Raw genomic sequence first — 18,377 nt, 5'->3', positions numbered from 1 at the left:
CTGTCTAAATAATGCACACAACATAGGCTCTCTGGTGGGGAAAATACAGTTAGAGGTGTCAGTTCAGACATGAGGCAACAGCCACAGTGTTGAGTCACGCTCCCAAATGATTGCATTTATTTAAGTTGTTCAGATGCAGCAACCATTCAGCAAAATAACACAGATTCTACACATTTGAACAATGTTGTTCGATTCCAGTTTCCTTTTAAAATGACACCAGCCAGCAAAGGTAAACAAAAATACAGCATTTGAGACAATGAATGTTTTCCAGAAACAATAATTTAAAATTCAAGTAAAGTGCATTAATAAAATAAAAAATGATTGTTAAAATGAACTAATTTCAGGTAAAAAAAGAAAAATCTATTTTCTGCGGTGTCAAAATATATTACATATCAAACCAGTCAGTCAAAGAGGCAGATTAAAAAAATTTAAATTAAAAATGCCAAAGCAGAAGCCACTAAAAAGAATAACTGATGCCTTGAGAACCCTTTCAGTAAAAAGGGATTTCAAAGTTTTTTTTCAATGTGCTGAGCTGCCTCTTACAAAGGATGCAGCAGAAGAGGCACAGAAAGCCCACAGACCAAACTGTACCTCACATGTCAGCATGCCTTTCTCTGCTCCAGTCCCAGACAATAATACAGTCAGACCAGAACAACAATACAATTATATCATACATTTAAGCAGCAAAACAAAAAAACAGTTTCACAACAGCAAAAAACGTAATTAAAAAAAGGCACACCTTTGAACAGAAACAAAGGCACACCTTTGAACAGAAAGGGAATTATTACACTTTTGTGAAATTATACTTTGAATGATAGGGCGAACCCCTCAACACTCAATGGCCTTTCAATAACCCAAGCAGAGGCCTCCATTATTTATGTACGGGCCCTTACTCAACTCAGAATAAAGGCACACTTGCCACAGGTGATTCAGTTGCATAATGCAAATGCAAACACACACACACCCCCACACACACACCCACACACACACACACAGAGGCTGCCACTGCTCACTGTTACCAGCAATACAACATCTCCCAAACACATGTAAACATTTCAACAGTGCAATGAATGCACATTAACAGAAAATAACCACAGATATAAGGGAACACAATATGACCATGAAAAAGACACAGCAACAGGGAATTGTATAGATTACGGAGTGTAAAACTGTTTGAAATCTAACAGTGTAATAAATACAGCTGTTTATCAGCAGGAAGTACCACCATCCGTCATGGCTGAAATAAAACACCCTGACCTTGGACAATCTGAGAAAAGATCTCTGATAAAATAAAGCACTGATGAATGCAAGCCTGAAAGAGACACTTTCACGCTCACAGCGAGAACGACTTACAAGCAAGCAGCTGAAAAGGCTTGCAACATGAAGAAACTGCCGTGGAAATGATGAGATAGAGTGGAATGGTTATAAGGGTAGAGCATCCTCCTGAGAAACAAACCTGAGATGGTATCACCATATGACAGTTTTATGCGACAAGTGCAATAAAATAAATACAACTAAAAATAAATACTTTCAGCATAGACCCAAAATCCCAGTGAAATCAAGTTTATACATTAAAATTGGCTCAAAAGATCAGACATAACATACACAAATGGAATCTGCCAGTCAGCCCCACCACGACGTACAAACACACAAGCGCTCACATACACGCACGCCCACGCGCACAGTCCACCATCCTTACAGTAGCTAAAGGTGTGACTCTGGATTTTTTATACAGCATCAGAATGCACAGCAAAGTTCAACTTGTTTATGACTACTACTACTAATACTTCTCCTAATAATACTATCATTTCTCCTACAGCTACTGTGTACATAATATGCCTGGTTGAATGAGTGTGAATGTGCAGGACAAAATCAAGTGAGAACATTGTACTGATAAAGAGTACCCTTGCAATGAATAGGAACAAACATAGTTTAACATTACATTAATCTGCTGCCATTCTCTTAAACTCCACCTAACCTCCAACCTATTTATTTAGCAGTCATTCTACGCCTGTATGTAAATATGAGAGAGCAGTAGACAAGGTGACCCTGTGACATCTCCTGATGCATTCAACACCTCCATCTAGACTGAAACAAATTCAAATAACAACGGTTTCCAATTTTCCACCTGAAAAAGACACAGAAAGTCTGAAATGGTGTGGCTGCAACTTAGACTGACCGTGTCCTCCAGCTCGAGCATTCTGCGCAAGCCGCAGGCTACGCAATGGCGAAAAGGCGTTCGTGTGGCAGGTCGACTGAGTTTGAATCTTGAATGTGTTATGTCCGTTTTGCAGACATGCACATTTGTGTGTCTTAAATAATACAAGCTTTTCTGTGAGCCTATTGGTTCCATGCTTTATAAGCCAAGCAGTCATCACAGTCTCTATATTTACGTCCCTGCAACCTCCATTCACTCTATTACTGTCAGTCAGCCTGTGAGTCCTGTTTTCTATCTTTAGGTCACTACAGTCTTTCGTGGTGTTCCTGTAACTCCTCAGGCCCCTGCCCTTTAACTGGCAGGCTCCAGCACCAGTACTTTGCACTCCCTCTTGGCTATTTTGTCCAGGGAGAGGACGGCCTTCTCCGGGGGGTGGTACAGAGGCCGGCCGATGGGGGAGCCCACGGGAGGGGTGATAGCGCGGCGCTCCATAACACTGCCTGTCCTGCAGACGCACACACACAGGGGGCAGCAGAGTGTCATCACAGGGCACATATGGTCCGCACGCTGGGTTAGAAACACGAGACCCCCTATTTACATCCTGCATGACATACTGACCTTCATCTGAAACCGAATACTTGTGTGTATGTAATCGCACCGCATATGTGACTATGTGCAATGTGCCTGTTATGGCTGCACGATGTACACTCAACTGAGCACTTTATTCGGTGTTTATTTTTCATTTTTATTTTTCTTCTGCTGTAGCCTATCCACTTTGAGGTTTGCCACATTGTGTGTTCAGAGACGCTCTTCTGCATACCACTGCTGTAATGCGTGGTTATTTTTGCGTTACTGTCACCAGCGTTTTTGCTCACTGGATGTTTTTTGTTTTTCATATCATTCTCGGCAAACGGAGACACGTGAAAATCCCAGGTGATCAGCAGTTTCTGAGATATTCAAACCACCCTGCCAGGCACCAACAATCATTCCACGGTCAAAGTCACTTAGTCACCTCTTATCACGTTTACATGCTTTCAGTTGCTGCCGTATGACTGGCTGATTAAATATTAGCATTAACAAGCTGGTGCATAGGCCTACTTAATAAAGTGCTCACTGTGTACATCATATAGTTACCATCATTAAGATACGAAAATGTGAGAAACGCATTGCAAAAGACTACCTGAACTACCTTGAATAGTATTTATTTAAATTGATGTTGTTTGGCTGCTCATGTGCAATAAGTTCAATAAAAGCATGTTGGAGATAATGCATTAAATGTTTTTCATTCAGAGGGCAATTCATTGTGTGGGGTCAATGTTAGCAGTGTACCTAAAGCAGAAAGACTTTAGAACTATGCACATTTCAACATTTGCAAGTCATCTCATCATCGCAATGTTCAGCGACGTTACGGCATGCTGTCCTCTGATCGCGCAGGGAGCAGGTGAGTACGGGGCCGTGTGCGTGTACCTCATCAGGTGGGACCGGGAGGGCTGCTGGTGGGAGAAGGACTGGGAGCGGCCCAGGCTGGCCTGGTGGCGGTCCAGCAGGTCGCGCACGGCCGGGCTGGAGGGACTGTTCTTGCGGGACAGGGGTCGGGCCTCCGGCGGGGGGTTGGACACGGAGGCAGTGAACTGCAGCTTCAGCTTCATGTGCTGACTAAGCTGGAGAGAGAGAGGAGGACGGGCCACACGGATAAGGACCATAACGCTTCTGAGTACACAAACATGTATGCACGCGCGGTATGCCCACACACACACGCGAGTACGTTAACACGTGCGCAAGTACGCAAATATACACGCACGAGTACGTTAACACACACGCAAGTATGCAAACATGTACGCACGCGCGAGTACGCTAACACATGCAAGTACGCAAACAAACACACACACATGCGAGCACGCAAACACACGCAAGTATGCGAACATGTACGCATACGCGAGTACGCTAACACACGCAAGTACACACACACGTACGCGCGCACAGGTACGCCAACACACACACAAACACGCGCGAGTACGTTAACACACACACGAGCATGCAAACACACACGCAATCTCACAAACACGTACGCGCGCACGGGTACGCGAACACACACACAAACCCGCGTGCGCGATTACGCGAACACACCGTCAAGTACGCAAACACACACGCGCTGTGCAAACGGTACCTCGAAGAGCCCCGCCCGCAGGATCTGGAAGGCCACGGTGAAGGAGAGAGTGCTGCCCTTGCGGCAGTGGCCGAGGTTACTGAGCGGGGAGTGACACACCACAGCGTTCACGGACTGGTCCTCAGACTGCCCCCGGCCTGGGAGGGAGAGACCGGGAGATTGAGCGGTATCTCAGAAAAACAGCTGAAGAATTCAATATCCCCTCCCCTGCTTGTGTTTTCACAAGCAAATGCATTACATCTGTTTGCTTCCGCTCTGTGCCGTGGAGACTTATGTCACATCTGGCCAACTTCCCAGTTCTGCAGCTGGAGTTTTGTTGCCACCATTCTTACTTTCAACAGCATGAGCCACAGAAGTGTGGTTAAGATTCATTACATTACATTAATGGCATTTGGCAGACACTCTTATCCAGAGCGACGTACAACAAAGTGCAATTTCAACTGCTACCTGTACAACAAAGATAAGGACCAGGGCCTATTTGAATCTTTTTTCTTTTTTTTTCTTTTTGTACAAACAAATTAAGTAACAAATAAACAAACAAACAAACAAACAACAAAGCAAAAGTGACCCAACTTAACTAGCCAAACACTGCTTACCTAGCCAACTAATAATACCGATACACAAAAAAGTAAATCACAGAAAGACAACAATTAAGGTTCACAGGGAGGTAAGGAGGGACGGGGAGAGGTGCTGCTTGAAGAGGTGCGTTTTCAGTTTGCGATTGAATGTGGGGAGAGATTCTACAGTTCTGACCTCAACGGGGAGTTCATTCCACCACCGTGGAGCCAGAACAGACAGTAGTCGTGAGCGTGAGGTGGAAGTTAGGAGAGGGGGAGGTGCCAAGCGGCCTGTGGAGGCTGAACAAAGAGGTCTGGCAGGGGTTTAGGGTCTGATGATTTTTTTTAGGTAAGCTGGGGAAGACCCCTTAACTGCTTGGAAGGCTAGCACCAATGTTTTGAATTTGATGCGAGCCATGACAGGCAGCCAGTGGAGGGAGGTAAGCAGGGGGGTGACGTGAGTATTTGGGAAGGTTGAAGACCAGACGAGCTGCTGCATTCTGGATAAGCTGGAGGGGGTCTGATGGCGGACACTGGGAGGCCAGCCAAGAGGGAATTGCAGTAGTCCAGGCGGGACAGAACCATCGTTTGGACCAGGAGCTGGGTCGAGTAGGGGGTGAGAAAGGGGCGGATTCTCCGTATGTTGTATAGGAAGAACCTGCATGACTGGGTCCACTGCACTAAACTCAACCCTTCATCTTCCCCAGCCCCTGCTTCCAACTCAAATTCTGAAGTACTGCTGCCCTCACCCTCAGGGGTCCAGACCAGACGCACGGCCAGGAAGTCCTGCAGGTTGTTGAGCAGCGTGTACCGGACTCGGAAGTGCTCCCGTGCTTTCACTGCACTCGGGCAACTTGCGGTCATCACGAACCGCGGCCGATCCAGCCTCACGCTGGGCAACCTGTGGGCACATTACATATTCTTACATAAACGTTTCTCACCTTTACAAATTACATTCAGTTTCACATCACTTCATTTGAACTGCAGGGATTCACGTGCTGCAGTGAGACACAGACTGACCTGTAATGAGTGTAAATGCAGTTGGTGAAGGGCAGTTTGGGTGTGGACCACTGAAGCACTGCCACCAGAGGCACCTCCAGACCCTGAGATACACACCACATAGCCCACCACATTACTACATACCACCCAAACTGTCACACAGGTTACCAATGCATACTGATTATACACATACCTCCTACTCTGTTTCACAACCTACTGTATGAATGCACGGTGACATACCATACACCCTTACCGCCTGACAGACAGCATATTCACGAGTGCACATCACACAACACAAGGCCTTGACACACACCAAGCTCCCGTTTCCCGTTTGCTCCTCCTCACTCTCCATCCCTTTCCTACCCTTGTTTTAGCACTCACCTCCTTTGTGTCATCCTGGGGCTGATCACTGAGCTGCAGCTGGAAAAGGAAGTTATGCTCCTCCAGAGCACTGAGCATGCTGGGAAGGCGGCAGGAAAGACTGTCCATCCGGTAAAAGGATGCCATTGCAACCTCCCCTGATTGGTGGCTGTAAAATAACATAACCTCACGTTCATAATGGGTTACAGAGGCAACACACCGATGAACACAATGGTGCAGTGACGTACCACACGTTGTCAACCAGCAGCACAGAGCCATCAGGCATCATGGGAAGGTACGATGCATTGAAGTTCGGCAGAATCCGCACATCTCGAATGCACACCTCTTCCTGAGAACACCCGTTTAACACTATGACCAGAAAAGACAGGGAGAGGGAGAAAGAGAAAGACATTGGAGCACTGGCACATGTCATGACACAATAGTGTAATTCCTAGATAAATTTTATTTCTTTAGGATGCTATTACACACTGTGATGGTTAGAGGGCCTAACACATCTCTTATACTCTCACACACCCGCACTCATACCCACACATACTTTGCGTTTTTCTTGCGTAACACTATGACGCAACATGTAGATACTTTCTTCATGACAGCTGTGGTACACCCTAAAGCCCTATCTGAGACAGGGGTCTTTTCATGACTGCAGACTTAAAAACATTTATAAGACAGCATATTTTCAAAAATTATCCTAAAAAAAAAAAAACCTTAAAAATTTGACATTTTCGTTTTTTATGTTTTGGGCTTTATAAAATCAATTCTTTAAAGGTTGACAAGTGCAGCTGTGGATGTTTCCTCGCCCTGAACAAGGCTCATTACAGAACAAATGCACATGGACACAATTTTCGGACTGGACATAGATTACACATTATGAAAACAATGAGATCACTGGAGTTATTTCAGTTTGCATCACTGCATTGGATGCATCAGCCAGAACAGTTACTCTCCAAACAGAAGATCTGTTTCTCTCATAGTCTTACCGACCTTGCACAATAACAACAGCAATGAGAGCAAAACTGTTGCCCCCTACCTTTCAGGACAGTTAGGTGCTTTCCCGATACAGTCATCTGTTGACACTTCACACTAGGGGGTGGAAGAACAGTCAACGTGGTACTGACTGTTTTGGTAAAAAAGAAAGAAAAAAAGTGAGAAACCAATATTAATAACCAAAGCATCCATCCATCCATCCATTATCTGAACCCGCTTATCCTGATCAGGGTCGCAGGGGGGCTGGAGCCTATCCCAGCATACATTGGGCGAAAGGCAGGAATACACCCTGGACAGGTCGCCAGTCCATCGCAGGGCACACGCACCATTCACTCACACACTCACACCTATGGGCAATTTAGACTCTCCAATCAGCCTAATCTGCATGTCTTTGGACTGTGGGAGGAAACCGGAGTACCCGGAGGAAACCCACGCAGACACGGGGAGAACATGCAAACTCCGCACAGAGAGGCCCCGGCCGACGGGGATTCGAACCCAGGACCTCCTTGCTGTGAGGCGGCAGTGCTACCCACTGCACCATCCGTGCCGCCTATAACCAAAGCAGTTTCAGTTTAAAATACTTTGGCAGCATGCATCTAAACATTTACAAAACTGCAACATGTTTATGCAAAACTTTATTCACTAACATGCTTCATTTGTAAGTGTCACTGGAATAATCAAATAAAAGGCCCTGTACATTATATAACTTTGGTAAAAAAGCCACAGTTACTAAGACCGACTGGTCAAGCTGGATTAACCGCATAGCCACAAGCTCCAACCCATACCACATGCAGTTGGACAATGCAGATCAGTAAAAGCAAATGTCCAGCACTGTTAGCAATTTTGTTAGCATAGACACTCCCAGATGTGATGCTGCTCCTTTTAGGGAAATCACAGTAAGCCCTAACATTTTGCAGTAGACATAGTGCTGCTCCATTTCGTAAAGTCTGCAGTCATTCGGTTCAAATGACTATAAGCTGAATGTGACTGCCATCAAGACGGCCGATCTGTACAGAAATAAGTATTTTGTTTCTGTTTGGTTTTTGTTTTCAGTGGATGTGAGGGGATGTTCTAGGTTCCTCTTCATTTCATTTCTCTGAAATGAAGAGGAACTAAAAATGTCACGTATACCTATGGAATCTATGTAAACCTCCAAACAAAAAACAATTACGCATAGCAACAGCCTTAGTTGCAAGTTCATTTAAAACATTTTGAAGCCATCAGGAACAATTAAATTACATCTATCTCTGAGTTAGTTGTTCCAGATCTAGACAGAAATTTCTCCATCGTCTGTAAGCATTTTAATATGATGCAGTGGCAACCATTTTTTCCAGTGACCCAATGTTTTTTTTTTTTAAACCGATACTGTATGACAACAAATTTGTCTGAAATCACTTTTTGTACATTTATACAATAAAATAATGTTAATGTGTGAATAAAGGCAACTGGGCTCCATTTAAAATAGCTCTTTGACGCTACACTTCTGAATACCAGAATGTTTCCCCACACCTATCAGTATTATTATGAAAAAGAGCAGAGTAACTTATCGTTACCGATGACGCAGTGCAACAGCTCTGCTCTCAAAGATGATTCCGCAAAAGCACTACTGGGATTGGCTGACTAACCCTGGGCCTTGAACGAGTTCAGGTCATGGCGGAAGGTGTGGGTGGGGCTACGTTGCTGAAGAATGGTGAGGTAGCCATGCTCCCGAACCTCTGCCTTCTCCACATCCTGCTTCCATACCGTGACAATGATCTGGGATAGGATCACATTGATTCACAAGCTTGTACACTGCACTGGATAAAACAATTGCCAATGCTGAAATAGTCTCATTCATTAAAAAAAAAAAAAAAATGCATCAGGTTTTCTTTAAATACTTTTCCTCACTCGCATCCTTTACCTCGAAACTTCATGCAAGTGCTGTCGTCACATGCCTCTTTGTAGTGGACAGTTTTTTTAATTTATGAAACAGATTGTTTTTCAAATGCTTGGAAGAAATGATCTTAATATTTCTTGTTTACTTTTTGATATGATTTATATCTATAGACCTATAAGTTATCATATTAGTACAACAAAAAGGAAAACTACTTATACCAAGAGAAGTTCCATCAAAACGACGACTACATTAACTTTCAATAATATGAAAATAACTTATTTTCAAATGGAATCATCCAATAAATGCATATAACAACAGAGGACAAAATTACAATAAATGACACATAAATACTACTACAATATAGTCTATGTCACTCAGGAACACATACACTATAAACCCATTCCCAGTGATGTGGTATGCATGCACACATTATATTAAGCCGGCACACTTATCTGTGAGAAATATTCAACCTGAGACTCATGCTAGTTAAAACTGGGTAAATACTGTTTCAATACACAAGCATCAAGTTAATATACGTATCAAGAACATGGAGTGGATCAATGAATAATAAACAGTGAATATCTGAGATTAAATAAAAAACAGAGATAAAAAAATAGAAACACTGTTTCAATTATCTAGGACAAACACAATAGCATAGCAATCCTACACAGTGAAGAAATTTGTTAGAGATTGTGTAAAAGCAGGGAAGATTAAACAGTGAGCGGAGGATTATCATATTAGTTGTAGTGACCTAGGACACAAACGGTATTAGCACACTATTCTGAATATCCGAGTCATGCAATAACGGCCTCTCATAATCACTAAGCCACAGATGCCATGACAACTGACCCCTCCCTCACCTTAACCTTGAGGGTGCCGACAGGGAGCTTGTCGAGAGAGACGGTCAAGGGGAAGATGACCTCATCTGTCAGCACCACCGGCTCATCCAGGGGAGACTGAGAGAGAGAAAACGACAATAGGTCTTTCTTAAAGGGTTTGTCCTCTTGGATTAAACATATTGACCCACTGCATGTTTGTCTTGTTATTATTTGCTTTGCCTTCAAATTCTTCATTATCTCCAAAAAGGTTTCACAAATTAGGAGCCGACTGATTCACCTTCATCTTTAATTTCATCAGTTAAAAATACTTTACCAGATTTTGTGCAATTATTCTGCAAAATGTATGCATTGTTTGCAATATAGCACAATGAGCACAGTGTGAACATAGGCATTTTATTTTTATGGTATGCATAGCTATCTGAGAAAATGTGTTTTAAGAGGATAAGTTAATCCCTCAAAACATGAAAAGCACCTAATTAAGAAAAATTAAATGCTTGTTAAAATTATTGGATTGCAATTGTGGTTGGAACGAAAACCAGCATACACAGAGGTTCTCCACGACCTAGTTTAAGAACCACTATGATAAAGGCAGAGGATTTCAGAATGTTTATCAAAATGTGTAATTAAGCCCAATGTACAAACTTAAAACATATAAAATTTGTTGTTTACTGATGGTGAACTAATCTCACACAAATTTTTCTTTCACTGCCACATCTTACATCTCTGAACTGGGGATCATTCATTATATTGTAGGTTAAATAACCTGCGCTAAGAATAAAAATAGAGGAGTGTGATTACACTGCACTTAGTGATCCACAATTAACACAGAAACACAAATAAAAAGCAACCATGCTGAAAAAAATAATTAATCAATGTTTACCTCCCTGGGTTGCTCAAACTGTAGCAGCTAAACAGGTGTACTACTATTACAGAACAAGATGTACCTGAAAGAGGGATTCTTATTCAAATTACATGATCAAAATGTCATACGGGATTCAAATCTTTTGCAGCCAAGACAACTGTATGTCTGCAAAGTGTGAACACAAAACTTGATCCCTTCAAAGTGCTGTTTTTTTACATAAGCTTTATTCTTCAACATGTGTAGAGTAGTGTGCTTTATTAATGATTTAATGGAATCAACCAAAGTCTTTTCAAATAATAAATGTATTACCCCCACAAACTGGTTCCATAATTATTGGCTTAGTGGTGTAATACTTTTTGCAAACACCCCTGGCAAAGATGACAGCCATGCATCTTTTCCAATCATTTCAGATAAGTTTAGAGAACACATTTTGTGGGAATTTTTTACCATTCCTCCTCAGAATCATTGATATCCTTGAGTTTGAGCATATGAACCCCCTTCTTCAATTCAGACCACCGGTTTTTGATGGGGTTAAAGTCTGGAGTTGTTTTCGCTAAACCATTTCTGTGTGGATGATGCATGTTTGCTACCAAATTTTTCTACTTTTTCTATTGAAACAGGAAGTACCTGGGCAGCCTGTAGCCTAGTCCCTAAGGTGCATGATTGTTTGTTGGTTCAAGCCCGGGGGTAGCCATGACAAGACCTACACAGCTGTTGGTCCCTTGGGCAAGGCCCTTAACCCTGCATTGCTCCAGGGGGGATTGTCCCCTACTTAGTCTAATCAACTGTAAGTCACTTTGGATAAAAGCATCAGCTAAAGAACATATTATTATTATTATTATTATTATTATTATTATTAGCTAGTGATAGAATGACACAAAATAGTTCTGTTAGACTGAAATGAACTAAATTAATTAAAATGTTATTTCCAATTTAACTTTGTTTGATTATATTTGCAGTAATTGTTAGAGGTGGCAATAATTTTGACACCTATGGTTTTTCAGGAAAAACATTTAATAAAAATTTACATTGAATAAAAAAACATTGAAACATGAAAGTAAATGTATTGAAATAATAGTATATCGTTTTCCAATATAGCAACATAGCAAAGGCCTAGATTATTATCTGTGATGTTCATTATATACAGCCTTTTTTCTTGATTGTTTAACAAGGGTTCCAATAATTGTGGAGCCCACACTGTATATACCGTTTAGCTAGAGGCTATACATTAGGCCTATTTGAGACTTGGCACAGAAACGTAAAAGTACATTAATTTAACAGCATCAACTTAAAATTGAATAAATCATTAACTAAATTAAAAAGAGAATTAAATTATTTAACTCAAGATAGGCGAGTGATGACTTGAATAGATTAAATAAACACTCAATCACTTACTCAAATAGATCAAAGACAATGCGTTTCCTCAAACCAATAGACATAACGGATCTTTTTTCTTTTTTACAGTGCAATAAATTCAGTGTCTATTTTCACAACGTGACAAGACTTGTCCACCCCCCGCACCTTCCCTCGAAGCTAGTTGACATCCCGACACAATATTTGCACCTAGCCCTGTACACACCTATTATTCGTAGCTAATCCATTCGGTTAACAAATTGCCCCCTCGGGCAAGGTTGCGAAATTTACCGCAGGCAGAGATATTTGAAGCCAAACTATGTGGCAGCATGGTGGTGCAGTGGATAACACTGCTACATCATAATAACAATGTCCAGGTTTTGAATCCTTGTGTGGAGCTTGCATCTTGCCATTTTTCAGATCTTAATCCCTCTACCAACCTCTCTTTGGGGAAGGTTACGAAGTTTACTGCAGACAAATGAATAATGTCAACAAGGCATTCGATAATAAGCATGCATTTTGAAGCATGCTTTTTTTTTTTTTTTTTTTTAAACAGCGAGTTAACAATAAGTATATTTTTTGATACATGACCTGCTTCCTACCTAGCACAGCATTAATTTAAAAGCTGTGTGCTTCAATTAACCGGAGGTAAAGGATACTACTGAATATCAAATGCACAAAAATAAATGCTGTATTTTTAGTTCGCTCAAAGTTTTAGCTACCCTTCCTTGCTAGTGTGGTCTATAACTAACTGTCTTGCAGACAGGAAGAAAATGGTGACTTCCTTGTTTGCTAGCTAGCTAAGGTTAGCCATCACAATCCCACCACTTTATGAAAACATCCGTCGAGCATAATATTATTCGTCTTTGTTATATTCGACTTGTCTTTACCTGCAACGGAGCCCTTCGATACTCTCGCCCGCCGCTGCCTGTGTTGTTATGTATAAGGAGCGGCTTGCAGTCCCTGAAGCCCCGGTTTCTCGCGTCCCATCTGCCGGTACAACCCGCAGCAGTGTCTTCCTCGTCGGCCTCCTCGTTACCCTCATCCCCGCTGCTCTGGTAGTCGTGATGGGGCTGAGTTCGTTGTCTGCTTTCACCAGGGCTGACACTGGCCACAGCACACAAAGAACCAGCGAGTTCTCTCCAAGCCCGGCTGCTGGTGCATTCAGACCCGCCGGTACCTGCTCCCCCACTTCCCGCTGCATCTCGGCAGCGCAGAACAAGCAAGAAACGTACAGTCTCGCCCAGGTAAAGATGACTGCGACGTGGAAGGGTCCGATATCTTGCTGGGTCTGACAAGTCCGAAATGGGAACAGCAGGGAAATACATAAAATACTCGCACTGAGACTCCATCATTAAAACCATCGTTAAATTAAACAGGTAAGTTACCTTAACTAATGACAGGGCTAATGTTAGCTAGCTAACAAGCTCGCTACTGTGTCCGTCACAAATACACACTATACGGTTTCCTTTCCGTTTCCCGTTCCCCAGCGTAAAAGCCAGCTTGCTATTATTTTCGTGTGTATTGTGATGATTACTCGTACTGTCTCCTTCGGATTTTGAATAATAACCATTCAGTGAGGCAGGATTCGCCCCATCTCACACCACATATACAGCCTAGAACGACCGACGCTACAACATAGACTAAAGTAGACCATAGACCATCGAGTATAGAGTCTGCGGTAAAATACAACAAGGCAGAACAATCAATTACGGAAAAATAGATTCAAGTTGCAATCTTTGCAGGATCCACATCCGGAGCAGAAGGTGGTGGTCATGCACCATGTAGTTGTATGCCAACCGCCGTAAAAATAAAAAAATTAAAGAAGAAAAATAACCTTTGGAGGTTTCTGACATCAAATGGAGATACTGAAGCCTGGTGAAGTGACTGTAAAGGTAAATCTGTGAATGGCTTCAAATTACATTGAATGGTGTTATTTATGGTATGTACTAAGCATCAGCAAAATTAGAAAAATAAAAGGTATTGCAATATCAATTTATATCAATCTAAACATTTCCATCTATTCCTATGTGGGGATTGAATGAGTTCAATTTATAACCAGACTCTGAGCTATGGGGTCCCAACTCCCTCCTTCTCATTCAGAACAGGATAGAAATGCACATCTTTATACAAAAAAAGTAAAGTAGCAAACATTTTTCATCAAAATTCATGATATGAAAAATCCAGTGAACAATGGTCTTAAAAAAGTGCACAACAATTTTCATTAAAAAAACATTTTTTAAAGTCTAAAAATACATTACAAACAGAGTTGATCCTTAAGGTGACTGAATTGCGCTTAGTCACAAAATGGACAGAACAGGTAAGTTTTCTTTTGCTCTAAACAAGCCAATTTCAACTAGAAACACACTTTTGGCAACAGTTTCAAGTAACCGAAGCAATTGACTTTATAAACAAAGCCAAAATTTTATGAACTGAATTGTGACTACCGTGAAGCCTTATAACTTAATGAGGAAAATTTGAGGTAAAGGAGGCACTACTGATATTTATTCTGGTCAAATTTCTTTATTTCACCATGCCAAATAATCTGTTAGGGTTTGAGGAGGAATCAATTAATCAACAACACTTGCTACTTGCTGCAAAAGCTGCTAGCTGACAGTCATTTAGGACCGCAACCATCCATAGACCACACAATTATTTAGGTACACATTTTTTAATCTTTACAGTATGCCCAGGACCACAACCACTGACCCACCCCATCCCATTCTGCGATTGGTTCCCCCCCACTACCAGACTCTCCTCAGACCCCCCTCCCCTCCAATTGCACACTGATTACTTACATGAGTAGCTACAAAAGTGCAGGACACATGGATAGATACAATACTGTCCATAAGTATTTAGACAGTGACACATTTTCTTTTGTTGTTTTTGCTCTGTACTCCAAACAAACAGCTGAAATAAAACAATTGCAGACATTTAGCATTCATTTCAGGGTTTTTACATCCATATTGGGTGAACAATGTGGAAATTGTATCTGTTTCTTAGACATAGTCCTCCCAGTTTTAGGGGAACAAAAGTAAGTGGACAATTGGCTACTCAAATATTATTTGAAGTAGGTTTCATCATTAGTTCATTCATAAAAGAGCGAGCAAAAGGTCTAGGGTTGATTCAGTTTGCAAAAGAATGTACATTAAAAAACCTGAGTTCTGGAGTGTTATAGACAGAGGAGACAAAGGTCAACCTGTACCAGAGTAATGGAAAGAGGGAAGTGTGGAGAAAAAAATGAGAAGCTCATGATCCAAAACATACCAGCGCTGATTAGCGCTGATTTGATACTGCTTTTGAGCGATTTGTAGGTGCTTTAAATAGGCGTCTTCAGAGCGACGCCAGCGTATATTAGCCTCGCGGTAGTAGTCCTTCGTCATTAGTGCATCATTGTAACCAGGTGTGTGGTATTGCTGCGGACCGTCCACTAGATACGGTAAAGTGTAATTTCGTTATTGCTAATTTGAACAATCTGAGGTTAGGGCTTGAGCCAGTCTGTTTGTTGTATTGCTGTTTGTTGTATTGTTAATCACTCATACTGGTTGCATACCTGTAGAGTGATTGAACGTTTGTTTGAAATTGCTGAGTTTGTCAGGAGTTTGTCAGGAGATTAGCGCTGATTTGATACTGCTTGTGAGCAATTTGTAGGTGCTTTAAATAGGCGTTTTCAGAGCGACGCCAGCGTCGCTCCGTCCCAGTTTGCTATGCTGTTATGTTTCACCCCATCCCAGTGTGCTCTCTCCCCCGAAGACACCCCCTGCGACGTGGGCCTCCACGGCGTCGGAACCCCTCCAACCTGAGCTACCCCCCACTCACCCCCTGTAAGGACTTTGCTGTCACAGGGGGACTATGGAACTGCCAGTCTGCCACTCGGAAGGCTGACTTCATCCCTGCGTATGCCTCCCTCCAGTCCCTACAATTCCTTGCCCTAACTGAGACCTGGATCACACCTGACAACACCGCCACTCCCGCTGCCCTCTCATCCTCCTTCTCCTTCTCGCACACTCCCCGGCCTTCTGGCCGTGGCGGTGGTACTGGTCTTTTAATTTCCCCCTCGTGGAAATTCTCTGTTCTCCCCCTCTCTGACCTGTCCATATCCACTTTTAAATTCCATTCTGTTGCAGTATCCTACCCTACTAACCTTTTTATTGCAGTTATCTATCGCCCTCCAGGGCCCCTGGGAAGCTTCCTTGATGAGCTAGACACCCTTCTCAGCTCCTTCCCTGAGGATGACACCCCGCTGATTCTCCTTGGAGACTTCAACATCCACCTTGAAGCCTCCCAGGCTGCTGCCTTCCTACCGCTACTCCACTCCTTCGGCCTCTCCCTGCAACACTCTCCTCCAACCCACAAGGCGGGCAATATCCTAGACCTTGTCTTTGTGAGGAACTGCTCATGCTCTGATTTCACGGTTACCCCTCTGCATACATCTGATCACCACTTCATCTCATTCTCCCTCCCTCTTCCTCCCCATCCTCCTCCCCCTCCTCCCACCTACCCTTCCTCAGCCCGCCGTAACCTCCGCTCCCTCTCACCCTCTTCCTTTGCCACCACTGTCACCGCCTCACTCCCCCCTCTCGAATCCTTCTCCAAACTCCCCGCTGACTCTGCATCTGCCGCCCTTCTTTCATCTCTCTCCTCTGCTTTTGACTCCCTCTGTCCCCCTGTCTCAAAGCCGCCTCGCACATCCCCCCCGTCACCTTGGATATCTGACACCCTCCGTACCTCCAGGGCCAGCCTCCGCGCAGCGGAGAGGAAGTGGGGGAAATCCAGAGACGCTTCAGACCTCACGACTTACCAGTCTCTCCTGGCGGCATTCTCTTCCGCTGTCACTGCCGCCAAAGCTAAATACTATCAAACGCAAATTCAGAACTCCGGTTCTAACCCCCGGAAACTTTTCTCTATTTTCTCCTCTCTCCTCAATGCACCGGCTCCTCCTCCTCAGTCCTCCTTCGCTGCTGATGACTTTGCTGATTTCTTCGATGAGAAGGTCACAGTCATCCGCAGATCCTTTACAACCACCGCCCCCCTCACTGTGCCCTTCCCCCCCTCTAGGCCCATCCCTTCCTTTTCCACTTTCTCCCCCCTTACAGACTCTGATGTTTCTCAACTCCTGCTCTCCCACCGCCCCACAACCTTTGCCCTTGACCCTATCCCCTCTTCTCTTCTCCAAACTATCACACCTGACATTCTCCCATTTGTCACCTCCCTTGTCAACTCCTCCCTGTGTTCCGGCTGTTTTCCGGCATCTTCCAAGAGGGCCCACATCACTCCGCTGCTAAAAAAGCCTACTCTGGATCCCTCCATCATCCAGAACTACCGTCCGGTATCTCTTCTTCCTTTCCTTTCTAAAACTATAGAACGAGCCGCTTCTACTCAACTTTCTTCTTTCTTTTCTAACAACAACCTGCTAGACCCCCATCAGTCTGGCTTCAGATCGGGCCACTCGACTGAGACTGCGCTCCTCTCCGTCAGTGAGTCACTCCATGCCGCACGAGCAGCCTCCCTCTCCTCTGTCCTCATTCTTCTAGATCTCTCTGCTGCCTTCGACACTGTGGATCACTCCATCCTCCTGTCTGCCCTGTCAGCAACGGGCATCTGTGGCACAGCCCTGGACTGGATTGAGTCCTACCTCTCTGGTCGCTCCTTCCAGGTTGCCTGGGCTGGTTCGGTATCGACACCTCGGCCCCTCGCCACAGGAGTTCCCCAGGGCTCAGTCCTAGGCCCGCTTCTTTTTTCTCTTTACACTCGCTCCCTTGGCCCTGTGATCACTGCACATGGGCTATCCTATCACTGCTACGCGGACGATACCCAACTCTTCGTCTCGTTCCCGCCGTCTGATACGCAGGTTTCAGCCCGTATCTCTGCTTGCCTGAGGGACATCCAGAGCTGGATGGACAACCACCATCTAAAGCTCAACCCAGGCAAGACTGAAATGATATTCATCCCTGCTAATACCTCTCCCCATCTGGATCTCTCCATTTCCCTCGGGGATACCACACTCACGCCGTCACCCAGTGCAAGGAACCTCGGCGTGGTGATGGACAGCAGACTGTCCCTTTCCGAGAACATTGCGGCGGTGACCCGGTCTTGCAGGTTCTTCCTATACAACATATGGAGAATCCGCCCCTTTCTCACCCCCTACTCGACCCAGCTCCTGGTCCAAGCGATGGTTCTGTCCCGCCTGGACTACTGCAA

General features: G+C 43.8%; 1 protein-coding gene across 1 annotated transcript; it reads right to left on the bottom strand.

The window, feature by feature from the left end:
• Positions 1–89: 89 nt before the first annotated feature.
• Positions 90–13,836, bottom strand: trappc14 (trafficking protein particle complex subunit 14). Its single transcript, XM_061235160.1, has 11 exons — positions 13,067–13,836; positions 9,983–10,078; positions 8,872–9,001; positions 7,290–7,376; positions 6,490–6,610; positions 6,263–6,410; positions 5,903–5,985; positions 5,632–5,783; positions 4,326–4,462; positions 3,626–3,819; positions 90–2,663 (listed from the first exon to the last, which is right to left on the bottom strand). Exons 1-11 carry the CDS (start codon positions 13,538–13,540, stop codon positions 2,510–2,512), a joined length of 1,776 nt encoding a protein of 591 aa, XP_061091144.1. The 5' UTR covers positions 13,541–13,836; the 3' UTR covers positions 90–2,509.
• Between the last annotated feature and the right edge of the window lie 4,541 nt (positions 13,837–18,377).

The sequence above is a fragment of the Conger conger genome, chromosome 3 (assembly GCF_963514075.1).
Source record: "Conger conger chromosome 3, fConCon1.1, whole genome shotgun sequence".
Classification (NCBI taxonomy): domain Eukaryota; kingdom Metazoa; phylum Chordata; class Actinopteri; order Anguilliformes; family Congridae; genus Conger; species Conger conger.
This window is presented reverse-complemented; position numbering and strand designations above follow the sequence as displayed.